The 24990-nt window shown below is 36.8% G+C and overlaps 1 protein-coding gene across 21 annotated transcripts in view; it reads left to right on the plus strand.

The window, feature by feature from the left end:
• HERC1 (HECT and RLD domain containing E3 ubiquitin protein ligase family member 1) overlaps positions 1-24990 on the plus strand; it is a 231896-nt gene that overhangs the window by 71401 nt on the left and 135505 nt on the right. For 18 of the 21 annotated variants that reach the window (XM_059890543.1, XM_059890540.1, XM_059890541.1 and 15 more), the window contains 9 exons: positions 5440-5535; positions 12494-12688; positions 13661-13972; positions 17667-17763; positions 18322-18465; positions 19833-19960; positions 22238-22382; positions 22760-22931; positions 24824-24958. In XM_059890543.1, the coding sequence (XP_059746526.1) occupies positions 5440-5535; positions 12494-12688; positions 13661-13972; positions 17667-17763; positions 18322-18465; positions 19833-19960; positions 22238-22382; positions 22760-22931; positions 24824-24958 (1424 nt within the window). Of the gene's footprint in view, positions 1-5439; positions 5536-10043; positions 10233-12493; positions 12689-13660; positions 13973-17666; positions 17764-18321; positions 18466-19832; positions 19961-22237; positions 22383-22759; positions 22932-24823; positions 24959-24990 lie in introns of those variants that run through there. The other 3 variants (XM_059890556.1, XM_059890554.1, XM_059890557.1) reach the window with 3 other exon arrangements.

Raw genomic sequence — 24990 nt, forward strand, 5'->3', positions numbered from 1 at the left:
CATGTCTTACCCCCTGCCAAAAGTGAAGAGCTCTTGGATTGACAGGAATGTTTCGTAAAAAACAATTATGTTGAATTTACTTTTAAACCAGGGCATTTAAATTTTCACCTGGCTAATGTTTTATGCTTGTGAACTGAATAGTAAATATTGGGTCATTTTTTTTTTTTTACAAATAATTTTATTGTAAGTAAGTACTTGGAGACTCTAGATTATATCTATGAAAATTTGAATTTCTTAATGTTAAATAAAATGTAGACAGGAAAGCATGTGGTGCTTTGCTCCAAATCTGGCATGTTGGAAAGGCCCTATGATCTTTTATCTAAAGTAGAGACCTAGAGCCAGAGATGCAGTGATCTGAGTAAGAAAGATTTGAGGTAACAGCAGTGAAAGGCATTTAGGCCTCTTGTGGTTTCTTATTGAATATTTAAACATGCACTTGCATATCTGTGTTTCTCATTTTATTTTGTAATTCTTAATACTTTCTGGTAACGTTCTCTAAATTTACACCATTTTCAAATATGTAATCCCATTTGATGACCTAAAATAATGTATCTGTTCTTGGTCACATGTTAATATTTCTGTGAGGAGTTACTTAATTCTTCATTTTACAGTCCCATTTATTTTCCATTGCCTTTGTCATAAAGAAAAGATGTTAATTATTACACAATCAACTTATATGATTGCATGCTTACCCCTAGTGTATTTCCTTTTTAACCAAAATGCTAAATACCCTGAGTCAGAGGCCTTTTTCCCACCTTACCCTCTAAACCTTATCCTGCAGTATTGCTCCTTAGCGGGAAGAGAATGCCCAAAGAAAGAAAATCGCTTTTCTCTGTATCTGTTTAGCTTCGTTGTCTTTTAGCACATTGGAAATGTTTGTATGCATATTTGTTTGTGAGTTTAAATTGGCTCTATAAGCCTAAGAAATCTTTATACTAAATATACGTACTACCTATGTAATGAGCTTTAATATTCATTTAATTAACGTATAGTATACTATTGCATTCATTTTTTGAATTTTTACTTACTGCTTCCCAGTACCTGGCATAAGGGAAGAAGAGCTCTAACCCTCGTTGAGTGCCTGCTACCTACCAGCTGCTTTTTATAAGCAGTGTCTCATTCAATTATCTTGTTAATCTGTAAAGAAGATATTGTTTACTGTTATCTTAAGGATGAAAAAACTGTGGTGGTTATCCAAAGTTACACACCTATTTGTCAAAAGAACTGAAGTATAATGTGTACTCCTAATTAAGCACGGATGGGCCAGGCACTGTGTTAACCAGTTCTTACAACCCCTAGTCTGTTGGCAAAGCCCATGTTTTTCTCTGACTACTATAGGCAGCTTTTACACTATTTATGTTAAATAGGCTGACTTTTCCCCCCATGAAGGCCTACCTTAAAGTAGATATAAAATACAATAAACTTATTTTATTGCTGGATTTCCAGTTTTCTCTCCACTTGACTTCTTTCATTTCTGGACAGAATGTTGTATTCACCTAGGCAGAAAGGGCCTCCTTTCTTCCCCTTCTAGGCTATACCCTTATGTTATAACTTTCTGTTGGGGCTAGGATACCCCAGATAGCTTTCGTCAAAATTCTGGGTATATTCTGGGGAAGAATCTTGTATGTTTGTGTGATTTAGTTTGGCCCTCCAGGAGACACCACAGGCCTATGTCAGATTGAATTTAATTAAATTTCAGATAGATCTTAGGGAAAAGAGATGGTTATTAACTTGAACTTTGTATTTATTATTCTTTCTTGCACAGTGAGTGATAGGATCTGATGCTCTTGGTCTCCAGGATTCATATTTCTTACACTTTTCAGTGTTATCAGTTGTTGTTAGTTGAGAACTCATAAAGTATCTAGAGCCTCTCCTGGTACACTGGACCTCATCCTGACCTGATTCTCACTATCTTAAGATTCTCTCCTCATGAGCAGCTGGGATAAAACTTACCCCCAAGCTATTAATAAAAGTTAGAGGGAGAGACACATAACCATCACTTGAGTACCTGGTATGCTTAGTCACTCAGTTGTGTCCAGCACTTTGCGACCCTTTGGACTGTAGCCCAGCAGTTTCTTCTCTCCATGGGATTTTTCAGGCAAGAATACTGGAATGGATTCTCATTTCCTTACCCGGGGTACCTTCCCCACCCAGGGATCAAACCAGCATCTTTTGTGTCTTTTGCTTTGCAGGCGAATTCTTTACTTGATGAGGCATCAGGAAACTGGTATAAGGCCTTAAAAAAAAAAAAAAAAAAAAGAGTTCATCCTTAAATTGTATTTCCATGTGTGATTCTCACTCAACCTCCACTACCCACACATACAGTAATTCAGAGATTCGAGTGCAAGTGTGCAAGATAATCATTAACTTATATTTAAATAAAGAGTAGGGAAATAATGTCACTGTATATCCCCGCATCCTAAAAAAATAAACTAAAAATATCAACAGCAGTAAAGGCGTCTTTGGCCTTTGATGCCACTAGGTATTTGCTGTGTGCCGGATACTGCTAGGCTCTGGGTTAGAAAGATGGATAAGCTTTGTAGCATCCATGCCTTTATCTAGCTTACAGTTTAAGGAAAGAGAGACGCATAGACATTTCATGTTAATGGTACTGGACTGCAGTAGAGCTCTGCATAGGGACAAGGTCATGGGACATAGGAGGAAGGCTAGAGGGGAAGGGGCTGAAAATGAAGGGTGCTTAAGTTTAGTTGAAAAGAGTTTGCTTCCAAACATGAGGTTTGTGAATGAGGGAGCTGAAAAAGTCTTCAGGTGAGAGGTGTAGTGTTCACAGAGTGATGGAGGTGTGGGAAAGCAGGCTTCTGGATGTTCATGGTGGAATGGGATGAACTAAGGCTGATGAGCTAGGTGGGGCCATGTATCCCATGCTATGGGGTTTTGAGCTTAATTCGGTAGGCAGTGGGGAGTCACTGAAACAATTGGAAGAAGAATAAAACCAGATAGCAAGAACATAAGGAAATGTACTCCATCAAGTCTTAATGTTCTTGTCTGATTATCTTATTAATAAAAAGACAGGTGGGGAAAAAATGAAAAGGTATTATGATGGTAGGTAAATAAGAGAAAGGTAATTCAATGAAGACCTGTAAAACCACATATTTTTGTTATTTTAATTTCCTCTGTATCTTTGAACTTCCTGTTAGTAGTGTATGAATTGTTACACACTTAACATGCTTTGAACTTCCTGTTAGTAGTGTATGAATTGTTACACACTTAACATGCTTTGTTTTCCAAAATGAAAAATGCCTAGATGTAGCCCTCTTTTTCTGTTATGTAGTATATGTACAAAACACATTAAGAATTCTATACAAAATGAGTTTTAGAGATGTCTTTAATCCAAATTGACTGGGGAGGGATTAGTCTCACGCTTAATACTGATTTTTTGGGGAGAACAGAAATCAATGACAGTCACTGCAGACAGATTTTGAAGAATTTTTTGAAAAATTGGTTTGGTGCAAAAATATATTAAAGACTTGCTGTGTTTTTTCTTCTTTCTCTGTGTACATCATACAAAATAATGACAATCACTGCTTCCAGTTTTGAGTTCTTTCTATGTATTAAGATCTGTGCTACAGATGTTTTATGCATAATTTCAGTTGTTATCACCAACAGCCCTAAATAAAAGAGGCATTATTCCTGTCTAAGGATAAGGAAACTAATCCTTAAGTCACATTGCCCATAAGTGATGAAGCATGGATTTAAACACAGGTCTGTTACTGAAAACCTTATGCTGTTTTCAGTGTTTTCCTTTATACTGTAAACAGGCATAAGAAAACCGATTATTATAGCCCTGGTACCAGCTCCCAAGAAGGTATAGTAAGCTGTTGTTTCTCATCTGCTTTTGGTTTGGTGATCAGTAGAGGTGACCTTTAAAGAATGGAGTCACAGATTACAATTCTGTTTTTCCCAGAGGTTCTACACAGCTAATTATGGAATTTGGAGAGGCTGTACATTATAATATTTTCTGGTATAGCCACACCTTATCTGTCTAGGATTTAGGTAATTTTGAACAGCCAGCTTCTGATATAACTCTGAGACCTGCAAGTGGCTCTTTAAAGCCTTACTATTAGGAGTGTGAGCCTCAGACAGCAGCATTGGTGTCACTGGAAGCTTGTTAGAAATGCGGAATCTAAGGCCCCCACCTATATTTACTGAATTGGAATCTGCATTTTAACAATTTCAGGATAATTCATGTTTACATTAAAATTCCAAAAGTACCACCTTAAGGGATTAGGAGGAAACATTGATTTGGTAGCAGTAGCTTAGCATCTGATGACCCAGCAGTAAATTAAATAGCCAATATCATTTCTTTCATTACCTAGGAATCGTGTTAATTAAAATACCTTGAATTGATAAAATCATATAGTCCTGGAGTTGAATGGGATCTTACAAAGCACGTAGGCTCAAATCCCTTCTACAGTAGAGGATATACTTTTCTATGGTATATTTGCCACGTGATCATATAGAATGTATTTTTACAAACAATAGCCTTTGAAATAAAGACACCAATGAAAATTTTACAATTATAGGATTGATAAATCAGAGAAGGAACTTGATATTTGTGATGTAAAGATTTAAGAATATAGGAATTTGAGGGAACAGTGGAGGTCAAGTTCACTCTGATTTATCAGTTTTCAGTAAAAGAGTGATTTCTGGTCATAACCATTGGGTCCTTTTGTGGAGGAATTGCATAGGAGGAACTGGTTTGGGTGAATGTGGGGGAAATGTTAGATTGGGAATTTAGTTTTGAATATGTTTATTTGAGATGCCTGTAAGGTGTCTATAAATGGAGAGTCAAGTGGACAATAACATTAGGCTGTTAGTTCCAGAGAGGAGCTGTGATTCCTCAGCTATGAACTGACTTGTGGGACTTTTGTTATGCCAAAACTAAGGAGGAACAGACTTAACTGCTGTTCTGGTCAGGATCATCAGTTAAGTTGGTTATATGCTGCTTTATTCTTGGAGCAAGTGAACAAGGCAGCCCCAGGGAAGTCCGGTATTCTTGCCTGGGAAATCCCATGGATAGAGGAGCATGGAGGGCTAGCAGTGCATGGGGTCGCAAAGAGTCAGACATGACCAAGCGACTTTCACTTCACTTCATTTATTAAATATTGGCCACCCAAAGAGTGTGTAATTGACAAAATTCTGCCTCTTTGACTGTTTCTGTGTTAAACCTGTGGCCCTTAGAACAAATCACTGTTTAATAAGATAATCAGTGAGGGATTGGTACTTAATTTACTGCTTCACTGAATAGCCACATCTTTTACAACACATAAAAGTTGGTTTCATGATGTAATGTTAGGATTTGATCTTAAAGCACATAATTACATAAACAGTTCTTTAAACGTTTTGTGGACACTTTAAGTGATTTTAATATATGTCTCTCTCCTTACCAAACTGTATTCCACAATATCTTAATTATAGGGTTCATCTGCTGATCGGAGTCAGTGGAGGGAACCAACCAGAACATCTGATGGCTTGTGCTCACTCTATGAGGCAGCTTTGTGTCTCTTTGAAGAGGTATGTAATAATCATGACTTTAAGTAATCATACATTAAAAGTTGCTTTGTCAAGGGATAAACTGGAAGATTGTGATTGACATATACACACTACTAGATATAAAATAAATAACTTATAAGGACTGACTGTGTAGCTCAGGGAACTCTACTCAGTACTGTATAATGGCCTGTTTGGGAAAAGAGTCCAAAAGGAGTGGATAGATGTATACGTATCACAGATTCACTTTGCTGTACATCTGAAACTAACACAACATTGGAAATCAACTATACTCCAATAAAAATTAAAGAAGAAAAATGAAAAGTTAGTTGTCTTAAAATGCTTATATTTATCCCTTAAAAATAATCCAATTCCGTCTCTGGAAAGGATGCAAAAGAAAGTGGTGTCAATGATTGGTTGCTTCTAGAAAGTGGAGCTGGGGTGTCATATAAAGGTTGGGAGGGAAACGTATTTGTCAGTGCATACCCTTTTATTCATTTTGGACTTTGTGTAAGGTGTATTTTTTTAATTTAAAAATTTATTATTAAAACATAAGAAACACAAACATGTGCCTAAATGGAATTATTATAAAACAAACAGCCTTTTAGTCTGTGCTCAGGAAAGAAATAAAACTCTAGAAACCCTTTCATGTCCTGGTCATTATCCCTTTCCTCCTTCTCTAAAGAACCACTATCCTGAGAGTAGTCACTTCCTTGCATTTCTTTATAGTTGTTTGCATCCCTTAGACACTATAGTTCAGTCTTGTCTACTTAAAAAAAAATCATATGTATATGTTTATCTTTTCCTTCAATGTGTTTGTTCAGGGACCTGGACTTTTTAGGTTGTAGAATTTCCTACCATTTGGATTTTGTTAATTGATTATTCATAATACAGTTTCTTTGTATTTCCTGTATTTTGACAGGTGAATCTAGAGATTTGATCTGTTTCAGGTTTGATCCCTTTGGCAAAATCATACATGGTGTTGTGATCTTTCATTTGATTGTCTCTCTTTTTGTAGTACTAGCAACCCTGAATTCTTAATGATCAGATCTATTCATTGGTGCTTGGTTGAAAAATGGTATCAGATCAGATCAAATCAGTTGCTCAGTCATGCCCGACTCTTTGCAACCCCATGAATTGCAGCACGCTAGGCCTTCCTGTCCATCACCAACTCCTGGAGTTCACTTAGACTCATGTCCATCGAGTCAGTGATGCCATCCTACCATCTCATCCTCTGTCGTCCCCTTCTCCTCTTGCCCCCAATCTCTTCCAGCATCAGTCTTTTCCAGTGAGTCATCTCTTCGCATGAGGTGGACAAAGTACTGGAGTTTCAGCTTTAGCATCATTCCTTCCAAAGAAATCCCAGGGCTGATCTCCTTCAGAGTGGACTGATTGGATCTCCTTGCAGTCCAAGGGACTCTCAAGAGTCTTCTCCAACACCACAGTTCAAAAGCATCAGTTCTTCGGCGCTCAGCCTTCTTCACAGTCCAACTCTCACATCCATACATAACCACAGGAAAATGTTCTAATTATATCTTTCATCTTTTAGTTGTTAGTTGGAATGTTTTCGTGAAGAGATGATTCCCTTATTGACTGTTTGGTTACCTTGCGACAGTTCAAACAGGAAAAGCAGAATAAATGTTTGATTCTCCCATTTGATTAAAAAAAATTTTTTTAACACCAATTTTTATTTACTAGTTTTCAGTTTAATGAACTGGTCTTCTGTCATCCTTCAAGCTTGACCAGTTGACTTCACTTGAAAAATACTGTTACAAACTCAGATTTAAACCTGTTGAAGTTTTACTTCATTGAATTATCATCTGTAGTGAAGCTGGTACTATTTTATCTTTGGCCAACAGTCTTTCAGGGTAATAGTCTCTTCAGGGTGGTTCCCAAGTTCTTTTAACATAGACCTAATAATCTTTGGTAGCTTCCTTGGTAACTGACCCATCAAATTGTTCTGAACTCAAGATGGACTCATCTCACACATTTCTTGATCTGGATCTGCAACTAGCTAGCTATTTCTCCATAAGCCTTGGTTTCTTTTGGTGGAAAATAGTATTTTAGGATCACAGTCAGGGTGCTCACCACTACTGTGTCAGTGTTATTTTTCTGGGCTCTTACAGTAGAGCCAGGAAGCTTGAGTGTGTGTGTCTGTGTGTGTGTACATGTTTGTGAGTATTTAAAGCTAATAGTATACCTCTTTAGTTGATACTTTCAGTTTCAGGGCTATAGAATTTTTACTTACCTTTTTCTATATTACAGTTATATCTCCTTTCTTTCAAAGTAAGAACATCAGTTTTCAAGGTATAGGGATGTAAAATTAGAATATCCTGTAATTATTTATTTTGGTCACATAGTGTGACACACAGAGTAACCCTAAAATAAGACAAATACTACCATCATATGTTTACTAAAAAATGCTTTTTACATGCGATTTCCCCATTTTTAGTAGTTGTATTATACGTACATACTCAGGGCATGCATCACTCTGTGTTACAACCCTCATTTAGTATGAGTTCTATAAATAACTACATCTTTAGTGCTCACTGCCAGTTTATCTTAGTGTCTCTCTATTCTTTTTAGTTGTCTGAAGCTTATTCTCAAGTAGAATCCTCAGTAAAGAATTATGGAAAAGATTCTCTTAGTTCTTACATGTTAATTGCTATGCTTTTTATACTTAAAAGTCACTTTCCAGAAGAGAAAAGATAAAACCTTTGGCTCACATTTTCTTTCCTTCTCCTTCTTAAATATATTTATCCATTTTCTTCTGTCATAAACCTTTGCTGCTGAGGTCTGAAGATAATCTGATTTTCCTTCATATATTTATGAGTCACATGCTTGTTTTGCTGAGAAGCCCAAAGGATCTCTTCTTTAGAAATCAGTAATTTTACAAGAATACATCTTGATGTTATCCATTTAGAGTTGATATTCTCAGAGATGTGAAGATTTCAATATGTAGTCTGAAATCTTTTTTATTTCAGGGAAGTTTCCATAAATTATTGTTTTTCATACTATTTTTACTCTTTTTTTAATTTGGTTCTCTTCTGGGACTCCTATTGCTTATTTGTTGGATCTTTGCCTAAGTAGTAATTCTCACGTTTTCTTTAATACTTTTTATGTGATGTTCATTTCTTTTTTATTTCTAAACAACTTTATCCTTTTAATCTTTTGTTGCTCTTACAATATTGTCTTTACTATTTATTTACTCTTGGATTCCCTGTAGTTTACTCATTACCAAAATGATGTTTTTTCTTTCATCTCTTAATTCTTTTTTGAGTCTGTCACCTTATTCTTGAACAAGTCTATTTCAGATTTGTGCTTTTCTTTCATGTCTTGTTTCATTTTCTCAATCCCTTTAGCTGGCTTTGAAATAGGTTACAGTTTGATATGTCTTGTGGGCAGTTCTCTTCTGGCTTGCTTTTATTTAAAAGTAATGATGTTATTCTGTCTCTTCCCTCCCCTGCTCCCCTCAATAATAGCTTCATATGGAATTTGACCTTTGTACTTTTCTGTTGCTTATTTTTTGAAAAATTTGTTTTATTTTCCTGAATTTTTAGAATGGGATGAGATTCAAGGTAGCTTTTCTAGATCCAAAGACTCCCTTCCTCTGTTGTTTTTATGTAATGTTATAAAAAAAAAGAAATAAGATGGTTTCCAGCATATTCCCCTCCCCACCTTTTATCTTAAGCTTCTCTCTTTTCTCTCTGTTGTTCCCATTCTGCTGAACTTTTATTCCACTCCCAGTAGTTTCTGCTTCACATGAGGGCTCTATTCTGGAAGGGAGTACTGGCTTGTCAATTTCAAGAGGTCACCGAATTAGATTGCTCTAGCTTCTTTCAAACTGCTCCTCGTGGATCCTTTTTACTTACCTGCTTTTTAGAGAAGGCAAAGCTCTTCCCAGTTGCAACTGCTTAGATGGGCTCACTGTTCTTTCTGGTGAGTACTGGGTTGGTTGGTTGGGGCCTTTTTCTTTCTCTTAGATCTGTCAGATATTCTCTGGCTTCCTCCTGTACAGATATATTACTGTGCACATTCTGTGTTTGGTAGTGGTTTGTCTGCACCTGCTCATATTTTGGAGTTATTGGAACTATGTTTGTCTAGTTTTATTGTGAATGTTAAGCATGAGTTTGGAGTTTTGCCTTCTTTTTGTTCTGTGCAGTGATTCCATGTTTGGAAAACTACACTGCTGCTGCTGTTGTCATCTTCCTAGAATTCTTCCCACCCTGTAGTTGTTTTTAAAAAACATTTCTTAAGTCTTTTGAATAAACTTTTTTTTTACTTCCTCCCCCATTCCCTCTACTTCTTCCTCTCTTTCCCACTTTCCTCTTCTTCTCTCTCTCTTCCCCTTCTCCTTCCCTGTCCCTTCAACTTCTCCTCCTCTTTCTTTTTTGTGGGGGTCAGGGAAGGAGGGCTATGATTTTTTAAGCCTTAGTATAGAATGGTAATCTACCCAGTATATAATGGGTCTCCCCTGTGGCTCAGATGGTGAGGAATCTGCCCGCAGTGCAGGAGACCCAGGTTTGATCCCTGGGTCAGGAAGATCCTCTGGAGAAGATAATGGCAACCCATCCCAGTATTATTGCCTGGAGAATTCCATGGACAGAGAAGCCTGACTGATTACAGTCCATGGGATCGCAAAGAATTGGATACAACTGAGCAACTGTCACTTCACTTCACTTCAGTATATATTCCAAGACCCCCAATGGATGCCTGAAATTGTAAATAGTACCAAGCCCTATAAATACCATGTTATTTCCTATATATACATACCTATGTTAAAACTTAATTTATAAATTAGGTATAATAAGAGAACATCCAAATTGCCAGCATAGCTCCTCTTGTACTTTGGGGCATTATTAAGTAAAATAAGGATTACTTGAACACAGGCACCGAAATACTGGCAGTTGAGATGATTACCAAATGGCTACTAAGTGACTAATGGGTGAGTAGTTTATGTAATGTGGCTATGCTGGACAAAGGGATGATACTCAGAACAGTATGCAGTTTAACATTTATGAATTATTTATTTCTGGAATTTTCCATTTAATATTTTCAGATGACGGTTGACTGCCAGTAACTGAAGCCACAAAAAGTGAAACTGTGAGAAAAGGGAGACTACTGTAATAGATCTTGAGATAAATTCTAACTTACCTGAGCCCATCATCCTTTTGTTGGCAGCAGAATTTCAGATCTGTCATTAGGGACTAGCAGCCTTTATTTATGCACATTTTGTGTGTTCTCAGAACTCTCCTGATGTTCACTGAAAATTATTTGACACACATATTATCTTGTTTTTGGGTACTATTTAAAGGTTCTGACTGAAATTACTCTATACCTTCCCATTTAATGGTCTCGTGATATAATATATTGGCTTTTAAAGATTCCTCTCTTATTTTGCTTGATTCAGAAAAAAACAAAACCAATAAATAAATCAAAAGCTTTAAAAAGCAGTCAACAAATTGAAAACTACTATAGTCAGAGATAATATCTTTATTGTATGGGATTCGTACAGGTCAGTAAAAAATCCATGGAGCTCTAATAAATGAATGGATGCAAGTTAGTTGTAAGCAGATAGTTGGGAAATTTTTAGTTCTGTTGGTAATAAGGAACTGTGAAGTTAAAAGAATGCATCCTCTTTTTCCCCGGTGAACTTTTCAAAAAAATTTAAAGCATAATAGTTACTGGTATGAATGCAGTGAGACTGGTACTCTTACATAGGCCTATTCATTGTTTAGGGAAACTGTGATGACAACCCTGGTTCTATGCTTTTGGCAGGGTTTTGAGGAGAGAGGAGGGGAGAGGGGAAGCCTGAATTTTTATAAAGCATTATGAATGGCAATAGACTTTACCATTATATTCAACACAAATGGTAAATAAGCCATGATTTTTTATATAGCTATATCTATATATACATATAGATGTATATATAAAGATAATGTATAGATTGTATATAATATATATACAATGTATATATAATGTATGTATAATGTATATACAATTATATATAATGTATAGATAGATAATGTAGATAGATTATATAGATAATATACATATAGATATATACATATATGTGTGTATATATATATATAATGGCCCAGAGCAAATTCAACACTCACACACGTATCTACACATATATTTATACATGTATATATGTGTATATATATATATATCTATACATATATACATGTATAAATATGTGTAGATACGTGTGTGAGTGTTGAATTGCTCTGAAGCCATTATTATTTTTAGGGAAGCCCTCATTTTATTCATAATATCATAACACCAGTTTCAAAGGCAATTTGGTATGGTATGTTTCAGGAATCGTGTAATTGTTGTCATTTTTTGCATATAATAGTTCCATTTCTGAATTTCTCTACTAAGGAAAGTAATTAAACATGTAGCAGCAGCTATATTGTTAAAAATGGCTTATATAACTAAGTAGAAAGAATGTGTCCTCTTAAAGGAAAATGCTTAAGTAAATTGTGATTTTTACATCAGATGAAATATTGTTGGTTCAATTATGAAGACTAGGTAGACAAAGAAAATTCTGTATGGTCCTTTTGTGTCATCACTTGTATATCCACTGTGATAACTGTTAAAAAACATGTATGTGCAGAACTCTGGAAGGACATGTATTTAAAAAAGGTAGCATATATTAAGGTGATGGGATTATTAAAGGTGGAGTTTTTCTACTTGTTTTTCTATAATGCTGTTTTATACATTAATAAAATATTTAGGTATAAAAGTTGATTGTGTCTTCTCCTCCCCATTTTTGCTATGTTAGTATCTTTTTGTGATTTTTTTCTGTGGGAGTAGATAATCTAGCCATCTGTGTTTAAGGTTGGATATGTTGTTCTTAGGTTATTTGAGCAGTTGAGATAGTTTTAGAAGCAAGAAAGTCAACAATTTCAGAGAATATTTAAAAAAATATCTATACTAAAAATGTCTTGTGTTCATTGCACGTTTCTTATTTTAATAGGTTTGCAGAATGGCTTCTGATTACTCAAGAACATGTGCTAGCCCTGATAGCATTCAGACTGGTGATACTCCCATTGTTTCAGAAACCTGTGAGGTTTATGTTTGGGGGAGCAATAGCAGCCATCAGTTGGTAGAAGGCACACAGGAGAAAATACTACAACCCAAACTGGCTCCTAGTTTCTCTGATGCTCAGACTGTGAGTTCTCTGCATACTTTACAAATTGGTAGATGTTATGAGTGGGATTTTTTTGGTTTTTGTTTTTATGAGTGAATGTTCTTACTTGTTTTCTTATCTGTATTGTTTCTATACTATACTGCATCAGTTTTTGGATTTTTATAGAAAAAATATTTTAAGTCCCTCATTTTCCTAACAGTATTTCCAAGTTTTAAAAAATCAAATTTGCATCAAGAGTTTTAAAAAGAATTATGAATGTCAACAGACTTACCATATATTCAACACAAATAGTAAATAAGACTAGGTAAAAATTAGAATTTTCCTTTTGCCATATTGGCATTCATTTTCTTATTGTGATCATTTTTTTTTACCTTTGTAGCTACCTTTTAGGCAAATTGGAACTTTCTGTATTTTCATTAAAATATAAGTTTTTCTCAAATGAATTTAGAATAAGTATTACATGGTTCTTGTTATAATGGACCTTAAGGAATTACAGGAAAATTTTACTTCTTTCCCTTTACCAGTTATATTAGAGGAGGCGGAAACATTTTACTTTGTTGTTTCATTGAACCAAAACTGGATAGATAACCTGAAAAGATAAAATATACATTAATTTGAGTTAACAATGAAGTCAATGTGAATAGGCCATTAATAATTTTCTTGATTTTTCTGTTTACTTCTTAATCTCTGTGGAGATGCATTTCTACTTTAAAAGATTTCCTTTGGGGAAATCTTGGGGCTGGTGCACTGGGACGACCCGGAGGGATGGTATGGGGAGGGAGGAGGGAGGAGGGTTCAGGATGGGGAACACATGTATACCTGTGGCGGATTCATTTTGATATTTGGCAAAACTAATACAATTATGTAAAGTTTAAAAATAAAATAAAATTTAAAAAAAATAAAAGATTTCCTTTGAGCTTCTTTTGTAAGATAAACTTTAATATACTTTGATTCTCACAGAAGCATTTTATATCTGATTCTGTTTGTTTATAGATTGAAGCTGGACAGTACTGCACTTTTGTCATTTCTACAGATGGCTCTGTCAGAGCTTGTGGTAAAGGCAGCTATGGAAGACTAGGCCTTGGCGACTCTAATAATCAATCTACTTTAAAAAAGTTAACATTTGAACCTCACAGGTCCATTAAAAAGGTCTCATCTTCTAAAGGATCTGATGGTCATACTTTAGCTTTCACTACAGAAGGAGAAGTCTTCAGCTGGGGAGATGGTGATTATGGGAAACTGGGACATGGAAATAGTTCAACACAGAAATATCCCAAGCTTATTCAGGGCCCTCTGCAGGGAAAGGTATGTGCCTTCTTTTTGGATTTAAAAATAATTAGTTGCACTGGAACTCATGATTGCTATAATTGACAATACCTTTCAGATTTTGGTGTATTCTGAGGTAGCCCCCCTCCTAACCCTTTGGCTTATCTTTTGTATGTCTGCTTATTGGTTTACAGCACACTTTCACATATAGTTTTAAATTTTAATTCTTCTAAAAGCTTTGTTAAAGCAGTTATTATTTTCATTTTACAGATAGGAAACTGAGAATCATCCACTTCACAAATATTTATTTAGTACCTTACATGGGATTCCCTGGTGGCTCAGACGGTAAAGTGTCTGCTCGCAATGCAGGAGGCCTGGGTTTGATCCCTGGGCCTGGAAGACCCCCTGGAGAAGGAAATGGCAACCCACTCCAATACTCTTGCCTAGAAAATTCCATGGATTGAGGAGCCTAGTGGGCTACAGTCCATGGGGTTGCAAAGAGTTGGACATGACTGAGCAACTTCACTTTCTTTTCCAAGTGCCAGGCAGTGTTTTAGGCATTTGACATATAATAGTGAACAAAAGGGGCTTCCCTGGTAGCTCAGCTGGTAAAGAATCTGCCTGCAATGAAGGAGACCCTGGTTCAATTTCTGTGTTGGGAAGATCCTCCGGGAGAAAGGATTGGCTACCCACTCCAGTGTTCTTGGGCTTCACTGGTGGGTCAGATGGTACAGAATCTGCCTGCAATGCGGGAGATCTGGGTTTGATCCCTGGGTTGGGAAGATCCCCTGGAGGAGGGCATGGCAACCCACTCCAGTGTTCTTGCCTAGAGAAGCCCCATGGACAGAGGTACTTGACAGGCTACAGTCCATGGGGTTGCAGAGTCAGACACAACTGAGTGACTAAGCACAGCACAGTGAACAAAAGAGACAAGATTCTTACTCTCGTGGATCTTTAATCTGTGGGCTGGAGATAATAAGTAAGCAAACATATAAAGTAATTTCAAATAATGGTAAAGAAAAAATTGAGTAATGTAACAGATACTAACTTTGATGGGGTGTGATGCTAGATAATGAGATCAGAAGGGTCTCTTGGAGTAAATGGCATTTTAACAAAAACTTAAATGAGGCATTAAAAGTGGTTAAGTAAGTTGCCCAAGGTCACACACAAATAATTAGCACCATTAGAAATTGAATCTAGAACTCCTCTTTTTGTTTCTCTTTTACCTTTCCTTAAAGAAATGAAGTCATTTTCCTAACTTAAAATTATATGCAATTTTGTAAGTTCCTCCATTTTAAGATTGCATTCTTTCTATGAATATTTTCTTTTATAAAAACCTTTAAAATTTTATTTTATATCCAAATTAAAAGTGGGATACTTTGCTTTCATGGGAGTTTGTCTGACAAAGTTGTCCGTCAAATGAATTTTCATTTCAGTTTAGTTCAGTCGCTCAGTCATGTCCGACTGTTTGTGACCCCATGAACCACAGCACACCAGGCCTCCCTGTCCATCACCAACTCCTGGAGTCCACCCAAACCCATGTCCATTGAGTCAGTCATGCCATCCAACCATCTCATCCTCTGTCATCCCCTTCTCTTCCTGCCCTCAATCTTTCCCAGCATCAGGGTCTTTTCAAATGAGTCAGCTCTTTGCATCAGGTGGCCAAAGTATTGGAGTTGCAGCTTCAGAATCAGTTCCTACCAATGAACACCCAGGACTGATCCCCTTTAGGATGGACTGGTTGGATCTCCTTGCAGTCCACGGGACTCTCAAGAGTCTTCTCCAGCACCACAGTTCAAAAGCATCAATTCTTCGGCACTCAGCTTTCTTCACTGTCCAACTCTCACATCCATACATGACTACTGGAAAAACCATAGCCTTGACTAGATGAACCTTTGTTGGCAAAGTAATGTCTCTGCTTTGTAACATGCTGTCTAGGTTGGTCATAACCTTCCTTCTAAGGAGTAAGCATCTTTTAATTTCATGCCTGCAGTAACCATCTTCAGTGATTTTGGAGCCCCCAAAAATAAAGTCAGCCACTGTTTCCACTGTGTCCCCATCTATTTGCCATGAAGTGATGGGACCAGATGCCATGATCTTTGTTTTCTGAATGTTGAGCTTTAAGCCAACTTTTTCACTCTCCTCTTTCACTTTCATCAAGAGTCTCTTTAGTTCTTCTTCACTTTCTGCCTTAAGGGTGGTGTCATCTGCATATCTGAGGTTATTAATATTTCTCCCGGCAGTCTTGATTCCAGCTTGTGCTTCTTCCAGCCCAGCGTTTCTCATGATGTACTCTGCATATAAGTTAAATAAGCAGGGTGACAATATACAGCCTTGACAAACTCCTTTTCCTATTTGGAACCAGTCTGTTGTTCCATGTCCAGTTCTAACTGCTGCTTCCTGACCTGCATACAGGTTTCTCAAGAGGCAGGTCAGGTGGTCTGGTATTTGCTGGAGCAAATGAATTTTACGTTATTATAACTTTAAATGTTTAAGACATCAGCCTTAAAGCAGTGAGCCTTAGAACATTCCACTTAACATCAAGGGATCTTTTGATAAAGTGTTCAATATGGGACTCTAAGAAACTTCAGAAAATACTCTTTAAAATTATATTGTTTTTAGTTTTTCTAGTACCTTTTTTCTCAATTTCCATTGTTTTTAATATTTTGGCCCTGTTTCATGACTTTAAACCCAGTGATTGAACCCAGGCCACCACCGTGAAAGCGCTTAGTCCTAACCACTGGACCTCCAGGGAATTCCCTACTTATATTCTTTTAATGTTCCATTTTACAGTGGAAACATTACCAGTTAAAAACTTAAAAAAAAAAAAAAAACTTAGTATGAATATCATGAAGGAAAAAGTCCCCAAAATGAATTAATAATTTACAGGTAAAAATTTCAGAAATCCTTAATAGATTATCTAAAATGTATTAGGTGCTCAGTATTTTTAATTGAATCTTAGATTTTCTGAAGTGAGTTCTGACTTTTGCAGATTAAAAAATCTGGTTATTAGTACAGATATTTTTCTGTTTATTTTTCAGAAGTTAGTGAATTTGATCATTGTTAAAAGGTATAAGTGATCCCCCAAATTGTGCTGCCTTATACCCTTATTTCCCTGATTCTGCTTATCAACTCTGTAGCTATGTGAGGGTAAAGAGATACTGTTAGGAGTTTAATTGATATAAACTTATATACTCCTTAGATCTTCTTTCATTGGTAACAGTCAGTGTGCTTTTGAGAGTTAGCCCTATTATGTAATGAATTTTCCTTGATTAACCAGGACTGGATTATATTTAAAAATCTAAATGTTTTATTTAAAAATTTTTCATTGGGTCATGAGTGTTCAGGCCCATCCAGCTCTTTGAGTAAAGAGTTGATTGGTGATGTAGTATTGTTGCAAGTGATTAGATTGATGTATTTGGGGTGGGGAGGCAAGGGGTGAGAGGGTGCTGCTAACCTTTACAATCTCTTCGTGGGAATTAAGAAAAGTTGTCCTTTCTTGGTAGAAGTCAGAGCTTGTGGCTTGGCCAGCAGAGCTTTGGCTGTATTTCAGCACTTTCTTGACCCTTTAGCTAGGCACCCTTGTCTGGAGCAAAAGCTTCTAAACTGTACATGGCACTCCTGGATGAGTTGTGAATATCAGTATCTCTGAAGTCTCTGTGCACAGAGTCAAACGTGAGCTCTGTATTGTAGCATCTTTGTATTCATCAGATTCCCTTTGTGTGCAATGCAGGTAGTTGTCTGTGTGTCAGCTGGATACAGACATAGTGCTGCTGTCACAGAGGATGGTGAATTATACACATGGGGTGAAGGAGATTTTGGAAGATTAGGTAAGATTTTTTAATAATTGAAGTCATTCTCACAGAAAAATAGAAATGACAGTGGTTATTGAGAAGCAGTGAGACTGATGGGCTGATGACTGTTTATTTTTTTAATTTTAAGCTCAGAGAAAGATAATTTTATAGAGAGAGTACCTAGATTCTGGTGCTTTTAAGATGTAATTAAATCTAGCAGGTATTTACTATAGGCATTATAGGATTTCAGGGATAAAAAAGAAACCATCCTAAAGTGATCCTGAAATGTGTAATATAGAGGTAGTGAAAACAAGTTAACATTAACATGATACTAGACAGCTATAGATATGTGCTATGAGAGGAGCATGATAGAATGTTCTACTGATTCCCTGAAGGAACTGAGTACCTCATAAATGGAGCAGCCTAGAAGATTAGATGTGAAGATATTAGAAATGATTCAGGTTTTCATATTTAATTGCACTTTAACAATTCCTCAATTTTGTGTAAGTAACTTGTAATGTTTATTCTACCTGTGAAGTAATGACTTAAAGAAAGAGTTAACATTTCTTTGTTGTTGTGTGTGTTTTATCCAAGGTCATGGTGACAGTAATAGTCGTAACATCCCAACATTAGTAAAAGACATTAGCAATGTAGGAGAAGTTTCTTGTGGCAGTTCACATACTATTGCTTTATCTAAAGATGGGAGAACTGTATGGTCTTTTGGAGGAGGAGACAATGGTATGTAAAAAATTATTTATGGATAACTTTGGCCTTTTTTTTCCTTGAGTTTTAAAAATTTTATTTTTTAGTTGTACAAGCCTATTGTAGAGAACTCAAATACAGATGAGCAAATGTTTTTTCTGACATTGAAAAAATTAAAATGAACTGTTTCTACAAAAGTTGCTCATAAACATTGTTAAAATTTTGGGAGATAGACATCTAAATGTTATACATATGCACTTATACAAATATGTGCATATATTTCTATATAGTTGTTTTAAAAAAAGAAAGCAGACCTATCTATACCATAGATACTATCTTGCAACCTGTTGGTTTTTGTCTAATAGTATCTCATGAATATCTTTCTGTGTCAACAAACATGGCTGTACATTTTTCTTTTCAATGGCTCAAAGTATTCTTTCCTGTGATTGTAGCAAAACTTACAAAGCAATTTATTATTGTTGAATATCTAGACTGTTTCCGGTTTTTTTCAGTATCAAAAACAGAGTAGTCAATGACAGTCTTTTCCTACATTTCTTAGTCACTCCTACCAGCAATATGAGAATGCTCACTTCCCTATATTCCTCAACAATACTGGCAATTAAAACTAAGATGATTTTAAAAACAGTTTCAATAGTGAAAATGGTATTTAGTTTGTATTTACTTCTTAGGGAATTTCTTGGCCCCCCCCCTCCCCCCCCCCCGGTGATTTGCCAAGTTTTCTGTTTGGTGAATTATTGAGTCTTTTTAAAAAAATAAAAAATAATTGTATGTATACATATTCTTGAATGTGTGTGCTAAGTCGCTTCAGTCCTTTCTGACTCTTTGTGACCCTATGGACAATAGCCCTCTGTCCTAGTCTCTTCTGTCCATGGGATTCTCCAGGCAAGAATATTGGGAGTAGATCCAGGGGAATCTTCCCTACCCAGGAATCAAACCTACATCTCTTATATCTCTGGATTTGGTAGGCAGGTTCTTTACCACTAGTGCCATCTGAGAAGACCACACATTCTTGTATAGGACCTGTTTATTTTATCAGCAAATGTGAAGTTAGAAATATGACCATTAAAGAGGAGAAAGACAGTAAATGAATTTTGTGTATCTCTCTTAAAGTGGTTTTTATTGCTTGAAATTGAAGAAACCTATTTACTGGTTTTTTTTCTTATAATGAAACCATTCATTTGTTAATATCCTCTGCTATCAGAAACTCTTAAGTTTTCTAAGATGTTTCTAAGTTTTCTCAGATGAGCTTTCTAAGATGTGAACAATATGTCAGGTTAGTCATGGAAAGGTTAGTGATGATTATGAACATTAATAGTTAGAAAAAGAGTAAAGTTTCTTTGAAACAAATAAGTTGTTTAACTTGAATGTGTTTGTTTTTATAGGCAAACTTGGCCATGGTGATACCAACAGAGTGTATAAACCTAAAGTTATTGAAGCTTTACAAGGAATGTTCATTCGTAAAGTTTGTGCTGGAAGTCAGTCTTCACTTGCTTTGACATCAACAGGGCAGGTAAGACTAAGGGATGAGCATAAAAGGTTGAGAGTATTTCAGAGGGCCAGGTGACTAAAAAGTAATAATCGTATTTAAGTTTTGAAGTTAATCTACTCAAAGGAAATATTTTCTCCTGTTTGAAGAAGTTGAGTATCTGAGAAGGAACGAAGTTTTCTGACTTGACCTTTGTGAGCTAGATAGACTTCCTGTTAACTCCATGTTCTTTGTATTAAGATAATTTTAAAAAGCCTTCTAGCACTAAATACCCTTTAAACCTTTTCCTAGAACTCATGAATAGTGGGGGAAAGAGAGAATTAGTTCAGTTCAGTTCAGTTCAGTCGCTCTTTGTTCGTGTCCTACTCTTTGCGACCCCATGAATCGCAGCACGCCAGGCCTCCCTGTGCATCACCAACTCCTGGAGTTCACTCAAACTCACGTCCATCGAGTCGGTGATGCCATCCATCCATCTCATCCTCTGTGGTCCCCTTCTCCTCCTGCCCTCAATCCCTCCCAACATCAGAGTCTTTTCCAGTAAATCAACTCTTCGCATGAGGTGGCCAAAGTACTGGAGTTTCAGCTTTAGCATCAGTCCTTCCAAAGAACACCCAGGACTGATCTCCTTTAGAATGGACTGGTTGGATCTCCTTGCAGTCCAAGGGACTCTCAAGAGTCTTCTCCAACACCACAGTTCAAAAGCATCAATTCTTTGGCACTCAGCTTTCTTCACAGTCCAACTCTCACATCCATACATGACCACTGGAAAAACCATAGCCTTGACTAGATGGACCTTTGTTGGCAAAGTCATGTCTCTGCTTTTCAATATGTTATCTAGGTTGGTCATAACTTTCCTTCCAAGGAGTAAGCATCTTTTAATTTCATGGCTGCAGTCACCATCTGCAGTGATTTTGGAGCCCCAAAAAATAAAGTCTGACATTGTTTCCACCGTTTCCCCATCTATTTCCCAGGAAGTGATGGGACCAGATGCCATGATCTTCGTTTTCTGAATGTTGAGCTTTAAGCCAACTTTTTCACTCTCCTCTTTCACTTTCATCAAGAGACTTTTTAGTTCCTCTTCACTTTCTGCCATAAGGGTGGTGTCATCTGCATATCTGAGGTTATTGATATTTTTCCCGGCAATCTTGATTCCAGCTTGTGCTTCTTCCAGCCCAGCGTTTGTCATGATGTACTCTGCTGGAATCAGTGATATAAACTAAGAAGGCAAGAAGGAGATCAAAAGAGAGATCAAAGAGAATATTTCCAGATGGAAAATAATCTGAGAGGGTTAGGTGTTTCTGGAAAAGGGTTACTCAGGCTTAAGATAGTCAGAATTGTATAATCCCTTTAAACTTTTGATTTTCTCCATGCATGTTTTAACCTCCCTCTGTTCGTTGGTGGTGGAAAGGGTCCAGCTCTGGCAATTGGTTCAGTTCAGTCTCTCAGTCATGTCTGACTCTTTGTGACCCCACAGACTGCAGCCTGCAGCATGCCAGGCTTCCCTGTCCATCACCAACTCGTGGAGCTTGCTCAAACTCAGGTCCATTGAATCGGTGATGCCATCCAACCGTCTCATCTTCTGTCGTCCCCTTCTCTTTTTGCTGTCAATCTTTCCCAGCATCAGGGTCTTTTCTAATGAGATTGCTCTTTGCATCTGGTGGCCAAACTATTGGAGCTCTAGCTTTAGCATCAGTCCTTCCAGTGAATAATCAGGACTGATTTCCTTTAGGATGGACTGGTTGGATCTCCTTGCAGTCCAAGGGACTCTCAAGAATCTTCTCCATTGAACCAATAACCAAAAGTATTAATTCTTCGGTGCTCAGATTTCTTTATAGTCCAACTCTCGCATGCATACATGACTGCTGGAAAAATCATAGCTTTGACTAGATATTCAGAGTCTCTGCTTTTTAATGAACTATCTAGGTTGGTCATAACTTTTCTTCCAAGGAGCAAGTGTCTTTTAATTTCATGGCTACAGTCACCATCTACAGTGATTTTGGAGCCCCGAGAAATAGTCTGTCACTGTTTCCATTGTTTCCCCATCTGTTTGCCATGAAGTGATGGGACCGGATGTCATGATCTTAGTTATTTGAATGTTGAGTTTTAAGCCAGCTTTTTCACTCTCCTCTTTCACTTTCATCAAGAGACTCTTCAGTTCCTCTTCACTTTCTGCCATAAAGCGAAAGCTACGGTAATAGACTGACAATGATCGAATCTGTGTCTCCTGCATTGGCAGGCGGATTGTTTACTACTGAGCCACCAGGGAAACCCTAACATATAGTGTATTTTTGTTTGTTTCAGGTCTATGCTTGGGGCTGTGGAGCTTGTCTAGGTTGTGGTTCATCAGAAGCTACTGCACTGAGACCAAAGCTTATTGAAGAACTGGCTGCCACAAGAATAGTTGATATTTCTATTGGAGACAGTCATTGTTTGGCTCTTTCTCATGGTAAGATCATTTGTTTTTAAAGAGATAGTGTTAAATAGTACCTTTCATAAGTGTTTTATATTTATTTATTTCTCTTTTTTTGGGCTGTGCTGGATCTTTGTTGCAGTGTGCGGGCTTCTCATTGTGGTGGCTTCTCTTGCTGTGTGCGAATTGTGGGTTCTAGGGTGTGCAGGCTTCAATAGTTGTGGCATGTGGGCCTAGTAGTTGTGGGGCATGGGCTTAGTTGCTCTGTGGCATGTGGGGTCTTCCCAGACCAGGGATTAAACCTGTGTCCTCTGCATTGGCAGGTGGATTCTTAAATCACTGGACCACTGGGGAATTCCAGTGTTTTACAGTTAAATTTGAGTTTTCATTTGTTCTTTATGTTTTGTTTGCAGATAATGAAGTTTATGCCTGGGGAAATAACTCAATGGGGCAGTGTGGACAAGGAAACTCCACAGGTCCTATTACTAAACCAAAGAAAGTAAGTGGCTTAGATGGCATAGCTATTCAACAGATCTCTGCTGGAACATCACATAGTCTAGCATGGACTGCTCTTCCTAGGGACAGGTAAGTGTACCCCTGTTTAAAATTTCCTGTGTTTTATTAACAGCAAAAACACTAATAAAAGCAGAAATAATTGAACATTGTTCATTTATTATTCAACAATAATTTTTATTCAAAATAAATTTTTAATTTTTATTAAATTATTTTTTATTCAAATACTCTTCTGAATATTTCTGATAATGGCTTTTTTACTGTCATACACATGCCATCTAGATATCTTTCAATTTGAATGTTGAGGTTAAATGTATTTCATAAGCAAGAAGTTATATTGTACATTAAAATACTATCTTAATTTAAATGTCTTTTAAACATTTTGAATTCCTTCTCTCTCTCCAGATACTGATCTTAAAAATTGTGTCCACTTATCAGGAGGAAACTAAATAAAATAATCAAAATCAGAACTAGGTGTTATTGATTTTTAATAATAGTTAATTAGTTTCCATGCCCTTTATCTGTGTCATTGTTTTTTTAAGCAGTGGCCATATTTTTAGATAAAGGAAGTTACCTTTTGCAGAAATTTAACTTTTTCCTAACATGATAACCATCAGAGAAGGTAATGGCACCCCACTCCAGTACTCCTACCTGGAAAATTCCATGGACAGAGGAGCCTGGTGGGCTGAAATCCATGGGGTTGCTGAGGGTCGGACACGACTGAGCGACTTCACTTTCACTTTTCACTTTCATACATTGGAGAAGGAAATGGCAACCCACTCCATTGTTCTTGCCTGGAGAATCCCAGGGACGGGGGAGCCTGGTGGGCTGCCATCTATGGGGTCACACAGAGTCGGAGATGACTGAAGTGACTTAGCAGCAGCAACATGATAACCATATGGTTTTAGATAATCAGATAATTTTTAGCCAATATTTAAAGATTGAATTTTAAGAAATTTGGGAGTTATTTCAGCTATGTTCAGATGTTTGTATTTGTATTCTAAACCTTTGGTTCAGATGTGGTTTATTATAACATTTTGACCGATTTTAAACATCTGTAGATAATTACCCTCTAAAACAAAAGCTGAAAATACTATAAATTGAATATAAATAACTTAGTGTCAGTGTTAAATCTTCAGCTTTCTACCTTATATGTAGAAAATGATTTCCAAGATCTTGAAAATTTTCACAAGAGTTTTGAACAGGTTTTCTTTTAGTATTGAGTTGGCCAAAAGTTCTTTCATGCTTTTCCATAAATCCTACAGAAAAACCTGAACAAACTTTTTGGCCCACCCACTACATTTCAAGATATCACTGTACAGAGTCAGGCTATTTTTCTTAATATGAACTGTACATCTTATGGATCCTAAGAACCAGAAGGGGCTGTAGTAATTCATGCAGTTCAGCACTTTGACTTAAGGTGAATGAATATCTAGACCTCCTAAATTAAGTAGTGGCTAAGATTAAGTGGAGAAGGTAATGGTACCCCACTCCAGTACTCTTGTCTGGAAAATTCGATGGACGGAGGAGCCTGGTAGGCTGCAGTCCATGGGGTCGCTGAGAGTCGGACATGACTGAGCGACTTCACTTTCACTTTTCACTTTCATGTATTGGAGAAGAAAATGGCAACCCACTCCAGTGTTCTTGCCTGAAGAATCCCAGGGACGGGGGAGCCTGGTGGGCTGCTGTCTATGGGGTCACATAGAGTCTGACACGACTGAAGTGACTTAGCATAGCATAGCATAGCATAGCATATATTTCCTTCTTGAAGAATTCTAGAAATGGCATATTCTTGGTCTTCTTCAGTCGCTAAAATGAAGGGTTTTTATCACCTTTTTAATCAGAAAGGTCTTTGTATATCTTATTGATATGTTTCAACTTTAGTACCCTTAATTTTTATTTTTGATTGTGTGTGAAAATTTCACGTTAAGGGTATTTCATGATTTTCTTATGCTTCCTTCTAGACAAGTTGTTGCCTGGCACCGACCTTATTGTGTAGATCTTGAAGAGAGTACCTTCTCACACCTTCGTTCATTTCTTGAGAGATACTGTGATAAAATAAACAGTGAGATTCCCCCACTCCCTTTCCCTTCATCAAGGTATGTTATATAGTATATGTGTATTTGTATGT

This window comes from Bos taurus, chromosome 10 (assembly GCF_002263795.3).
Source record: "Bos taurus isolate L1 Dominette 01449 registration number 42190680 breed Hereford chromosome 10, ARS-UCD2.0, whole genome shotgun sequence".
Classification (NCBI taxonomy): Eukaryota; Metazoa; Chordata; class Mammalia; order Artiodactyla; family Bovidae; genus Bos; species Bos taurus.